Source organism: Saccopteryx leptura, chromosome 3 (genome assembly GCF_036850995.1).
Source record: "Saccopteryx leptura isolate mSacLep1 chromosome 3, mSacLep1_pri_phased_curated, whole genome shotgun sequence".
Lineage (NCBI taxonomy): Eukaryota > Metazoa > Chordata > Mammalia > Chiroptera > Emballonuridae > Saccopteryx > Saccopteryx leptura.
In genome coordinates this window covers 369,855,016-369,868,001 of record NC_089505.1, presented here as the reverse complement: position 1 = coordinate 369,868,001, position 12,986 = coordinate 369,855,016, and the positions used below count along the sequence as shown (strand labels likewise).

Below are 12,986 nucleotides of genomic sequence, written 5' to 3'. Positions count from 1 at the left end.
GTGGGCATTCGCTCGGACACAGTGTGTCACAGTACTTCCCCTTAGAAGGACACAGGCCGAAACATAGCTGGGGCCTTGCTGGACAGCTGGGACCCAGGGTGACGAGAACACCGTTAAGAAGCAGTGTCAGTCTTTCATGCCATTAGAGAATTTTAACATTCATCAGTGTTTAAGAAGCTTAAAGTATCATTTTAGAGGTTAAGTGCCTCAGTGGTATTTTTAAATTAAAGATACTCAATTGCAAGAATTAGGGGGTGAGGGCAAGATAGGAATACTGTCTGAATATGCACATTATTGGTTATGTTTAAAGTCAGTTTTGGTTGCTTCTTTGCCTGGGCTTTAAAGCTTTGAGGAATTAAACAGAGCCAACAGATGCAAAGTCTTCTCAGAATTAGTGCCAAAGGGGAAATAAGTTTTTCCTTAACATAAGAACTCACTCATAGCAGCTGAATTACTTTGTCATATGTCACTAAAGCTTAGTGCTACCCAAGCCTCCCACAGCCTCCTGTGTGAGGGGCTGTGGCCACGCGCCCGCACAGTCCAGGCCGAGGCCACTGCTGGGGGTTGAAGGCAGTGCCTGACCAGCCCAAGTTCATCGTGGCGCCTGGGGTGGTGTCCATGCCCTCCTACACCCAGTGGGAACCCCGCCTTCCCACCCAGACCCCCTGAAGGGCAGGTGTGGTGTGAGGGGGGCACAGGAAGTCATGTTTGGCAGGTGGAGACGTGGGGTGGCAGGGCTTTGAGGGTGAGCCCCAGGGAGAAAGAAGGGCCTTACCAGTTCGTGGTGGCCGCATACTTCACCGGAGGGGCGGGCAGCAGTGAATTCAACATTAACTAGATAATTCTGGTTTACACTTGACCACAAATGTATGTTAAGTCCCCAATACCCTACATCTTAGCTAGGAAATGCCCTGGGTCTGGGACCTCCCGCTCATACAGTTAGTCGTTTAAGCTGGTGTCTCGTGTGGCAGAGTGTCTGCCCGTGATCTGACATGCTGCCCAGTGAGAGTCCGTGCATGCGCGGGCTCGCTCTCTTTGAAGCTTCAAATCCGAGTACTTGGACTCTCAGGGCTCCTGTCCAAGGAGCCCCAGACCCCCAGCACTGAGTCCCAGAGCCCTGTGACGGGGATGCTTTGTCTGCCCAGCCAGCATGGGAGAGCCATTAGCCACACGGGCCCCCGGCACTTGAATGAATGGGGCTACCGGGACAGGGAACAAGATTTTTAAATTTAATTTGAACTAATTCAAGTCTGAATGGCTTCCTGTGGCTACTGCAGTGGGCAGTACAGCTCTCACAGTGTCACATACTATGTGTGTGGGTTTTACAGAGGTTCCTTTGAACTCGAGCTCAACAAGCCCACGCTCAGGTTTGCGACTCGGGGCCTAGCAGTGTCTCAGTGTCACGTCCGCTCGCTTTCGTCAAGTGAGTGCTGCATCTAGGACCCACCTCTGACAGTTACCTCGTCATAAAGAATCCCCTTGTAGGAAGGGCCAGGACTTGTATTTTGTTTAAAAGGACTATTTATTGTTTTAGACATGTTATCTCACAGATGTGGCGTTTGGTCTCAAATGAAGCTTATGCACCTAAAACTGAAAGCCAAGCTCCCACAGAGCTGAGTGCCTGTGGTACAGAGTGCTGACCTGCCCGCGGCTCGGAGAAGCGGCTGCCGTGCGAGGGGGACGGCCGCCGTCCCCCGGCTCCCTCAGAGAGGCTTCAGCTCAGGCGTCCAGGACAGGCTCTCCCTGCACGGGGACTGAGTGCCTGCTCGGAGAAGTGGCTGCCGTGCGAGGGGGACGGCCGCAGTCCCCCGGTTCCCTCAGAGAGGCTTCAGCTCAGGCGTCCAGGGCAGGCTCTCCCTGCACGGGGACCGAGTGCCTGAGGTGCTCCGGGGGACTCTCGCGGCCTCCACCACAGAGCCTCAGGACACCGGCTTCTGGATTGGATCAGCAGGACCTGTGCCAGGGTGGTGATGAGCTTTTCCAGTGGTTTTATGTACTTTAGCCCCGTTTTTATTTTCTTAGTTGCCAGGTGTTCATTTAAAAGTGTTCTGCCTGACCTGTGGTGGCGCAGTGGGATAAAGCGTCGACCTGGAACGCTGAGGTTGCCGGTTCGAAACCTTGGGCTTGCCCGGTCAAGGCACATATGGGAGTTGATGCTTCCTGCTCCTCCCCTTTCTCTCTCTCTCTCTCCCCCCCCAAAAAAAAGCAATAAATAAATAAAAATAAATAAATAAATAAAAGCGTTCTAACATCTGGACAAATGTTACAAATTCCTTATTAGTCAGAAGTAATTGGAGAAACTGAGCCGCAGACTTGCTGAGTATTAGTTGGCCTTAGCTTTTTTTTTCAACTGGAGTTATCTTCACCAGGGAAGGTAAAGTAACACCCTGTGATAGTCTTTATTTTCACAAAGAAACATGCTCTCTCTCTTTCAGTTTTCTTGAAACATACAACCCTGTTGGTCCACCTTTAATTTTTCTACTTGTGGCAGAAACGAGTACAATAAATTCTTTCCAGTTGGCTGTAAGAAGAATAGAAACGTGTCTGACTGTGGTGCAGTGGACAGAGTGTTGACCTGGGACACTGAAGTCCCAGGTTTGAAACCCTGAGGTTGCTGGCTTGAGTGCGGGATCATCAACATGATCCCATGGTCTCTGGTTTGAAGCCCAAGGTTGCTGGCTTAAGAAAGGAGTCACCGGCTCAACTGGAGCCTCCCCATCAAGGCACGTGTGAAAAGCAGTCAATGAACAACTTAGGTGCCACAACTATGAGCTGATGCTTCTCATCTCATCCCTCTCCTTTTCTGTCTCCTCTGTCTTTCTAAACAAATAAAGAAGGAAAAGAAAAGTAGAAATACAGTGGCACTGACGATATCACAGTTGGAAGAGGACATCCCTGCCCTGGTCTTTCCCCTTGTCTGGCCGTCTCCCTGGTGTCCCCACAGGGAAGGCGAGCCCCACCTGTCTGAGGTGGACCTCACGGTGCCCCCCGCCGCTGTTCCCTTCCCTTTGTGGTGCAAGGCGGTGGCCTCCCTCCTGCTCTCACGCCAGTCTCACAGCTCTGCATCCCAGACACTTCCCGCCCTCTTTCCACAGGACAGAGCCTCCCTCCCCTCCCCCTCAGGGCGCATTCTGCTGGTGCCAGAGTCAGGCCACCCTCCCACTGCCCAAAACAGCCCCAAACTCAGCAGATGAGAGGGGCCTACAGAGCTCCGAGGGACAGGAAACGCCCCCTTGGAGTTGGCTCCAGGGCTCACCTCTGGTTACTTTACCCTCAGCACCTCCACGTGCAGGAGGCGGCACTGCCGTGTGCAAGCAGAGCGGGTGGGTGAGGTCTGCAGGTGTGAGGTGGCAGGCAGACCCACCCCGGGCCCGGCTGCGGTCCAGTCCTGGTCCACGCTGGGCAGTGGTGCTGCTTGTGGCCGGCTCATTGCCTGAGGGGAAGGCAGGCAGGAGGTGCTGGGATGTGCAGAAAGCTCTGGGTGTTGTTTTTCTCTCTGCTTATTTTGCTACTTCCCAAAGACGTCAGCACCACGTCCTTAAAGTGCGCCGTCCCGTCTTTTCAGGAGGCAGCAGGACAGGGAAGGGCGGTGGGCGCTGCCGTCTGCACGTCCTGGAGTCCGAGTAGGTGCCGCAGACCTGAAATGATAGGAAAGTTACACGTCAGCGAGGTTAGAAAAATAAATGGAAACCAGGCATCTTGTGAATTAACCGAGCACCAGAAGCAGAAAATGGCCTGTCAGAAGGCAAGAACACATTTTATAGCTGGTGAGAGCACGATGCTGAAACCAGTAAGAAAGTGAGAGCCGAGATCAGTGTGGGGTTTGAAGGAGATCGCTGGCCAGGTCCTGACGGATGACAGAACAGGGGCTGAGGAATCACTGCGGGACCAGCTGTGTGCATGTGGCCTCTGTGGTCTGCTCGCTTCGAGCAGTAGACTGCGCCATTCCTGTGTTATGTGTGTGAAATCTCATATTCAGTTTATTGTTTCCTTATGTAATTCTGAACTGATACCTGTATTTCACTTTTCTTCTCTCCACGCGCCCCCCGACTGTCCGCTCTAGTTCATCTCACAAGCGCACGACCGCCATCTACTGGCCAAACAGCCTGGGCACTTAAAACCCAAAGGAAGTAGGGAAAAGAGGGAGGTGTCCTTTCGGGTCTGCTCTCTTGGCCAGAGCACTCTGAGGCTCTTGATAATAATGACTGACTTTGTAGCCTGATCTAAAGCAGTGTTTTCAACTGCTGGTCGGCGGACTGGTCCACTAGAAATTTTGTGCTGGTCTGCAAAAGAGTTAACCACCCTGATGTCGTATGAATATTATAGACCTGAAGATCTTACTCGAATTCACTTATACTCAAGGTGATTTCTGCCTTAACAGCCCCCAAAATGATCCTGTTTCTACTGGTCCCCAAGTGCAGAAAGGTCGAAACCACTAGAAAGCCTCTGGGGTTTCCAGCATCTGGACACATTCAGCCTTTGATCTTCGGCAAATCCCTAAATTTCTTTTTTGTTTGTTTGTTCCCTGCCTGAAAGAAACTGAGATGAGGACCCTTGATTGGGTGAATGTGTTCTTTAACCAAAAAAAGTTTGTTTTAAGAGTCAACTCTTAAAATTAATTCAAGGTTTGTTCTTCTAAACCCCCATAGCATGTGCCAGCTTTGTCCTGCTGAGGCCAGTCCACAAACACAGCATTGCCCACTGCAGACTGGTGTTTATAAGGCTAACTTTCCAGCACTATCTGAAGAAGAACCATTATCTATACATTGCAATTTGCAAAGAGACAGTATTTTAAATGGGTTTCCAATGAGTGTTAAAAGAACAAAACATCCGCTTTGACCTGTGGTGGCGCAGTGGATAAAGCGTCGACCTGGAACGCTGAGGTTGCCGGTTCGAAACCCTGGGCTTGCCCAGTCAAGGCATATATGGGAGTTGATGCTTCCTGCTCCTCCCCCCCTCCCCCTTCTCTAAAATGAATAAATAAAACCTTTAAAAAAAAAGAACAAAACATCCTACTTCAACAAGGTTGCATTGATATTTTCTGAATGTATCTAGAAAGTGATTAATCCCACCCCTTCTGTGGCTTGGCTGGTGAGTGGGAATGTCATTTATTTCCCTCCTGAATTGTATGTACAAGGGTAAGTAGTTCAGTTTACTTTTATGTTCTTGCAGTAGCCTCATTATAGTCATTGGATTGGGGGTGTTATTGTTACACTTCTTTTTATATTTCAGAAAAGATGTTGGTTTGAAGCGGTTTTTTCCTCGGAGTTTACTGGATTCTGTCAAGGTAAGTAGAGGTCACTTGTCATGACCGCGTTGTTCAGAAACTGCCCTGTGGTGTGCGGTCCCCTCCCGTGTGCACAGTGAGGGCGTGACAGCTGGCTGTCATCCTGTGATGTTAGTGGCGAGGAGCTCTCTGTGGGCCCCACTTTCCGATCACAGCTGTCCAGACATGTGAGGAAGCTGTCACAGCCTGAGGGGCGGCGGAGACCCGAGGAGGTGCGGTGTGCCGTCCTGCACAGTCCGCACGTCATGGACGATGTCCTCAGTGGACAGACAGGGTGTGGCCCAGTCCCTGTGGAGTGACCAGTACTGCACCAGTGTTGCTGTGTTAGTGTCAGCACACGGGCGGGTCGTGCACGGTGTCCCCTTCTGACAGGGCTGGGGAGGACTTGAGGAGCTCTGGACTCTGTTTGTAACTCTTCTGTAAGTCGAAAATTAGCACGTCTCAAAGAGCCAGGTTTCAGTGTGTTTGACTATAATTCACCGTAGAAATCTCATTTCAGAACTAGAAATGTTAAGAGCTCACTGGTTACTAGTTTTGAGAAGAATCTTGAGACTTCCCAAGTAATAAAGTCCTTTCTAGGGTTCCATCAGGAACGCTTAGTTTCATTCCTCAAGAAAAACTAGTCTTTCTCATGTCTGTGGTTAGCCTGTGACCGTGGCAGGGTGACCCTGCAGTGCAGCACAGGAGGGCCTGGGTCCGCGGTCCCTCAGCACCCACTGCAGCGTGGGCAGTGTGCCGGCAGCTCACGGAGTGTGGGAGAGCGCGGCCTGGCGTCTGCGTGGCGCGTCCCGGCCTGGCGTCGGTGCCTGTGGACGGGTGGAGCGCCCTGTGTCCATGGCAGCGTCAGTTCCAGAGCCCAGGCCGGGAGCAACCCGAGTGTCGTTGCACAGGAGTGGGTCGAGTCGTTGCGCAGGAGTGGGTCGAGTCGTTGCACAGGAGTGGGTCGAGTCGTTGCGCAGGAGTGGGTTGAGTCGTTGCGCAGGAGTGGGTAGAGTCGTTGCGCAGGAGTGGGTCGAGTCGGCAAGCTGGATGCATAGATGGGACTAGCACTCAGCTGTAAAGAGAAGCAGATCTTATCACTGGTGACAAAATGCATGGACCTAGAGGGCATGATGCTAAGTGGGATAAGTTAGACAGAGATAGATAACATAGGATTTCACTTGCGTGTGGAAATCTAAAGACAAAACATAAAACAGACCCGAGTTCATAGATACGGAGAGCAGATTGGTGGTGCCAGAGGTGGGGGTTGGGGGTTAAATGGGGGAAGGGAGTCTAGTTTATGATACTGTTTATTTTGCATATTTGAAAGTTGGGAAGAGTGTAGGTCTTAGAAATTCTCATAACGAGAAGACATTGTAGGTCTGTGAGGTGATGAGTGTTAACTAGGTGTGCTGCTGATCATTCTGTAATATATACAAATACTGAATCGTTATGTTGTGCACCTAAAACTGACATAACCTTATGTCAACTCTCTCTGTCTCTCTCTTTTTTTTGAAGCATGCTTTGCATGTGCTGTTAACATATCTATATTTAGCATTTGGTGGATGGGTGGGTACAATAATTCCTCAGCCTATTATTCTTCCTTTGGAAATTTCCTTTAGCACTACATACTAACCTTCCCATCTAGGAAACCCTAGGGGTCCTTTGTTGCTAGCAGCATCTGATAAATATTTGGTTGACTAATATGAAATTATTTTTATAGTTCAGAATGACTGAGTAGGTGTAATTTCTGGTTATCTGACCTAATAATACTGTTCATTTCAAAGCAGTGTCACATTCCGAGTCGTTTTTTCTGTGTGTGTGCATTGGTTTGCACTTGAATAGCATGCATGGATAGACGCCTTCTTTCCTACAGAAAACAGAGGCGTGCTGGTCTCTCTCCGTCGTCGGGCACCGATGCCGACGTTCACACGTGTCCACGTGGGAGTCCTACCCTGTGCTCTCTTTCCGAAAGCACCTGTGTGTGCGGTTGCTTTTTTACATTTCTTCATGTAATCCCTGGTATGGACTTCAGTGTCCGTCAGCTCCACACCACAGTCCCTAGGGCTGTGTGAAGCACCGGGTGACAGCACCCAGCAGATGTGGCCCTGCCGTGCACTACCATGAACAGCTCTACCGAACCTCCTTGTTGCTGAGTCATTCCTAAAGAATATGTCCTGGGCTTTAACTGCTGTGTCGAGAGTTCTGGTTTCCTATGGATTCTTTTTTCTTTTTCTAGCCAGAGAGAGAGAGAGACAGAGACAGGAAGGGGAAGAGATGAGAAGCACTGGCTCGTACTTGCAGCACTTTTAGTTGTTTGATTGCTTTCTCATATGTGCCTTGACCAGGGGGCTCCAGCTGAACCAGTGACCCCCTGCTCAAGCCAGTGACCTTGGGCTCAAGCCAGCAACCTTTGGGCTCAAGCCAGCAACCATGGGATCATACCGATGATCCCGCACTAAAGCCAGTGAGTCTGTGCTTAAGCTGGTGACCTCGGGGTTTCCAACCTGGGACTTCAGTGTCTCGGGTCAATGTCCTGTCCACTGTGCCACCACCTGGCCAGGCTCTACGGTTTCTAATTGATGTCCTTCAGAAAGGTTGTACTGACTGCCCCTCTCAGCAGTAGGCCAGTGAGCGCCTTGACCCCTCACCTGCGCCAGGTCCCTGTCATGGGCAGGACCATGTTTTTAATTTAATGCCTGACAGTTTACATGTTCTAATGAACCAATATGACTCTACAAATTTCTGCTCATTCTTTAAAGCTCAAAACCACTGAACTATACACTTAAAAATGGTTAAGATGGTATATATATATATTTTTTCCTTCATTTTTCTGAAGCTGGAAACAGGGAGAGACAGTCAGACAGACTCCCGCATGCGCCCGACCGGGATCCACCCGGCACGCCCACCATGGGGCGACGCTCTGCCCACCAGGGGGCGATGCTCTGCCCATCCTGGGCGTTGCCATGTTGTGACCAGAGCCACTCTAGCGCCTGGGGCAGAGGCCACAGAGCCATCCCCAGCGCCCGGGCCCAATGGAGCCTTGGCTGCGAGAGAGGAAGAGAGAGACAGAGAGGAAAGCGCGGCGGAGGGGTGGAGAAGCAAATGGGCGCTTCTCCTGTGTGCCCTGGCCGGGAATCGAACAAGATGGTATATTTTGTTATGTGTATTTTATTACAGTTATTTAAAAAAAGAAATAAAGGTCCGATAAATATATTTTGTAGTAACGTGACCATAGGTGATATGAGGTGGTGTGGGGAAGACTCGTCCTTGTGGTTAGCTCATGTTGCCATGGTCTTGACCAGTGGGAGTCAACCTGGTTCCTATTGCCCACTGGTGGGCGTTCCAGCTTTCATGGTGGGCAGTAACAGAGAAACCGAAGTATAAATAAAAAGATAGATTTAACTATAGTAAGTTGTTTTATAAAAATTTATTCTGCAAAACTTAACAAAAATCCGACATAAAGTACTTGGTAAGTAATTATTATATGCTTTAACTTGCTTTAACTCTGCTTTATAAATTTTATAAAGTAAAGTTACTTCTCTACTTTATAAATCACCATTACTGTGGAACCGGCGGTTAGAAAATTTTACTACTAACAGAGATACAAAAGTGGGCGGTAGGTATAAAAAGGCTGACTACCCCTGGTCTTGACTTTTCTTGACTCTGAAAAGATTTTTGTAATTTTATTGTGCAGGCCAAAACACTAAGGAAGCTGATCCAGCAAACATTTAGACAGTTTGCCAACCTCAATAGAGAAGAAAGCATTTTGAAATTCTTTGAGATCCTCTCCCCGGTGTACAGGTTTGACAAGGAGTGCTTCAAATGTGCTCTTGGTGTAAGTATGGGCATGGGGCGAGGGGCCTAGCGAGACTCTGGCTTTTTCTGATCCGTATGGAGCTAACTTTCTGACTGAGGTAGAATTTGTCGCTTTTTTTTTTTTTTTTTTTTTACAGAGAGTCAGAGAGAGGGATAGACAGGAACGGAAAGATGAGAAGCATCAATTATTAGTTTTTCGTTGCTCATTGCAACACCTTAGTTGTTCATTGATTGCTTTCTCATATGTGCCTTGACCGTGGGTCTTCAGCAGACTGAGTAACCCCTTGCTCGAGCCAGCAACCTTGGGTTGAAGCTGGTGAGCTTTTTTGCTCAAACCAGATGAGCCCGCGCTCAAGCTGGCTACCTTGGGGTCTTGAACCTGGGCCCTCCGCATCCCAGTCCGACACTCTATCCACTGCGCCACCACCTGGTCAGGCAGAATTTGTTACATTTTTAATGACAAGAGAATGTGGGGGGAAGTGCAGAAACGTGACAAAGGGAGAGTAAAATCTTCTTTTTTAAGTAGCGTGTCCATGTTCATAATTAGATTTTCACCGCAGCCGAGCAGTGTTCTGAGGCCCTGTTTTCAAAGGGCTGATGGCCCATCAGGCGTCTCCCTATAGCTCCTGCGCCCCTGGAGCGCGCACGGCGCACCTCTGTGCAGGCTCGGGAGGCGGGTCCGTGAAGCCGTCCATTAGTGCTTGGTAGACAGACTGTTTGGGCAGACAGAGCACTGGCTAGCCAGGCCAGCCCCACTGGTCCTTTAATATGCTATGGGCTCTTTATCTAAGTTCTTTCTCCTTCCGGTTCCTCTGTCTTCACCTCTTTGACCTTCAAAGTCAAGCTGGATTATCTCGGTGGAGCTGGCCATCGGCCCCGAGGAAGGCATCAGCTACCTCACAGACAAGGGCTGCAACGTGAGTCCCCCGACTGCCAGGGCTGGCTGCGGCTGCAGAGGCCCAGCTGAGGGTGCGGGGCCCACGGGGTTTGTGGTGTGACAGCACTCGTGGACTGAGCAGGGGGAGCCGGTCAAGGGGTTGGGAAAGAGCAGGGGCAGGAGGACTCGGGGGCACTGCCCGAGGACTTGTGCTGCCCAGACGCAGGGGCTGGGATGGCCGCCCGCCCGCGGGCCCCTCCCGAGCACTCCTGTGCCTGAAAGCAAAGCTCTGAAGAGGTTTTGTTAGGAGGGAAACTGAGTTTGAGTCCTTTCTGAAGCAGAATTCCCGCGCAGCCCCGGTGGTGTGACCTGGGCCGAGCGGGGCCTTGGCAGGAGAGGCTGGTGCGCATGGCAGGTTAGGACCAAGAGGCCTGAGCAGCCGAGCACTCTGAGTAGAGGGGTGGGCAGTCCTTGCCTGCAGAGTGACCGCTGTCATGAAGTGCTAGAGAGTTAAAAGACGGAGGCCATGTTTTCTCTTCAGAAGAGAGTTTACTCTGCTTGGACAACTGGACGATCTCTTGGCCTGTCTGCACGAGAGGGCCCTTGGGCACCTTCCACCACCGACCCCAGTGCTCCCTGGACCTTCAGGAGGGTTCAAGGGCGTGTTCAGGCGCAGGGCGTGTTGGGAGTGGGCCCGGCTTGCCCCTGTTGGCAGCGGAGCAGAACATTCACTGCCACCAAGAATTTCACACGGTTCCCAGGCCCCAGCAGTCAGAGGCCAAGTCAGGGACTCCCTGCTCCTTCCGGCCTCTGTCTGTGCTCTCTCTCTGGGACTGGCCAGCTCCTGGATGGGGTGTGCCTCTTTGGCCATCAGGAGTGCAAGGAGCAGGCACCTCCCAGCTTTGAAGGAGGAGGAGAACCCCCCACGTGCTCCGTGGACAGTCCGTCTCCCCCAGACCCCAGTCTCTGAGAGGGCGTCCTCAGGAGAACGGGTGGGGTGGGCCTGCGGGGATCTCAGAGGTTACGTGAAGTCCGCCTTTGATCTGGTCCACAGTTTGTGCCTTTTCTCTCCAAAGCCCACACATCTGGCTGACTTCAATCAAGTGCAGACCATTCAGTATTCCAACAGTGAAGACAAGGACAGGAAAGGGATGCTGCAGCTGAAAATAGCAGGGGCGCCCGAGGTACGCGGGAGGTGTCGCCGGGGGAGACGGCTGGGGCCCCGAGGCGTGCGTGTCATTAGGGGAGACTGAGGGGGGCCCTGAGGTGCACATGGGCGTTGTCGCTAGGGAAGACTGAGGGGGGTCGCCCGAGGTAGGAGCACGTGTCATTGGGGAGACTCAAATGGGCCTTTTAGAAATCACAGTGCGCTAGGGTGAGGATGGAGTTTCCACGTCAGAAGCACAGCCTTCCCCGTGTAGTAAGTGTTTAATTACAAACAGTGGTGATCAAATGCCCCCAGGAATAGAGAGCAGGAAACATTTAAAAGTCAATCAAGAGCATCATTGTGAAGATGACAGAATTATTGTGAATTACCAAGGAAATCAGCTCCTTAAGGTTAGAAAAAAATACGCTCTACTCTGTAAACTGTGCTGTTTCCTGGGCCGGGGTTGGGCCCAGGTCTGGGCTCTCTGTCAGCTCGCCGCCAGGCGCGGCCTGCAGAGGGATGGAAGGATGGAACGTGGGCGGCTGGTGGCAGACACGGTTGTGCTCGTGCAGAAGCATGTCAGGCACCATCCGCTGCCCTGCAGCACAGTGCGCCCCGGCCCCGGCCCCTCCTGGGGCTCAGAGGGCTCAGAGTCCCTCAGCCACCTCGCTCCTCTCTGCCTTGGGACGGTGGCTGTTCTGTGGCTCTAGCTCGAACCTTTTTATAAAAACTGCCCACTTTTGCAGTGCTGGTCAACCTGGTCCCTCCCGCCCACTAGTGGGCGTTCCAGCTTTCATGGTGGGCGGTAGCAGAGCAACCAAATGGCGCAATTGGCCCACCATGAAAGCTGGAACGCCCACTAGTGGGTGGGAGGGACCAGGTTGACCAGCACTGCAAAAGTGGGCGGTTTTTATAAAAAGTTCGCCATCACGGCTCTATGCACTGTGCCACCACCAGCCAGGCTGACTCTTGGTACTAAATGGTACCTTAAAATACCTTATCCTAAATGGAAGTTTCCTGTAAATAGTTCAGGATGTTTTCGTTAGGCACCATCGTTTCCAGCTGCCCTTTCTTTTTGTTCTCCCCTCCCCCAATAATAACAGGATAGCGCAGGTGAGGCAGGCTGTTCACTGGAAGGGGTAATAAATGCTACATGAACTCACAAACCGTATTTGAAAGTAAAGTACAGCTCTGATTGTCTCCTGCATGACACTCGATGATTGGTTGGTAGGCAGTTTATCAAAAGTGCCTGTTTTGTATTGGAAACGGTGGTTTCTAAGCTTTTAGGCAGCACATGCTATGCATGCTAAAAAGAATGAAGTTTTACTCATTTTCTTTCATGTTAGAAAAGTTGTGATGGGTGGCTGGTAAAAATTCACGGCACGTCAATCTAGTTTCTGAAGTAAGTCGTCCTTGAGCCTGCTGTGACCCATGTCCTTCCTGCAGTCAGAGTGCCAGAGGGCCGCGTGCTGAGGGAAAGGACTGGCTCACCTCTCTTTATTCTGGAAAGCGAGTCTCAGTTTAAGTGACCTTCCCGTCTCTGTCTGGGCCTGCCTTCTGTCACACCGTCCAGGGACAGCGCCCGAAATATCAGACTTCCTTCTTCTCTCAGACCTCAGGGCAGATCTGGTTCCGTCCCCCTCTCCGCTGTTCCCCGTGTATCTAGAGATCTGATGTCATGTGCAGCTGTCCCTTGATTATTGGGAAGAACAATGACAGCTCTTTCTCGGTCTGTTCCCCTCGTAGCCTCTGACAGTGACAGCACCGTCCCTGACCATTGCCGAGAACATGGCCGACTTGATCGATGGCTACTGCCGGCTGGTGAACGGGGCCTCACAGTCCTTCATCATCCGACCCCAGAAAGGTGAGCCCTGCTC

At 51.3% G+C, this 12,986-nt stretch overlaps 1 protein-coding gene across 14 annotated transcripts in view; it reads left to right on the top strand.

Annotated features, from left to right (window-relative positions):
• The window catches only part of PTK2 (protein tyrosine kinase 2), a 192,686-nt gene that overhangs the window by 90,053 nt on the left and 89,647 nt on the right, over window positions 1–12,986 (top strand). For all 14 annotated transcript variants that reach the window (XM_066379591.1, XM_066379590.1, XM_066379584.1 and 11 more), the window contains 5 exons: window positions 5,233–5,287; window positions 8,964–9,104; window positions 9,925–10,002; window positions 11,039–11,146; window positions 12,856–12,973. In XM_066379591.1, coding sequence (XP_066235688.1) covers window positions 5,233–5,287; window positions 8,964–9,104; window positions 9,925–10,002; window positions 11,039–11,146; window positions 12,856–12,973 — 500 coding nt within the window. The remainder of the gene's footprint in view (window positions 1–5,232; window positions 5,288–8,963; window positions 9,105–9,924; window positions 10,003–11,038; window positions 11,147–12,855; window positions 12,974–12,986) is intronic.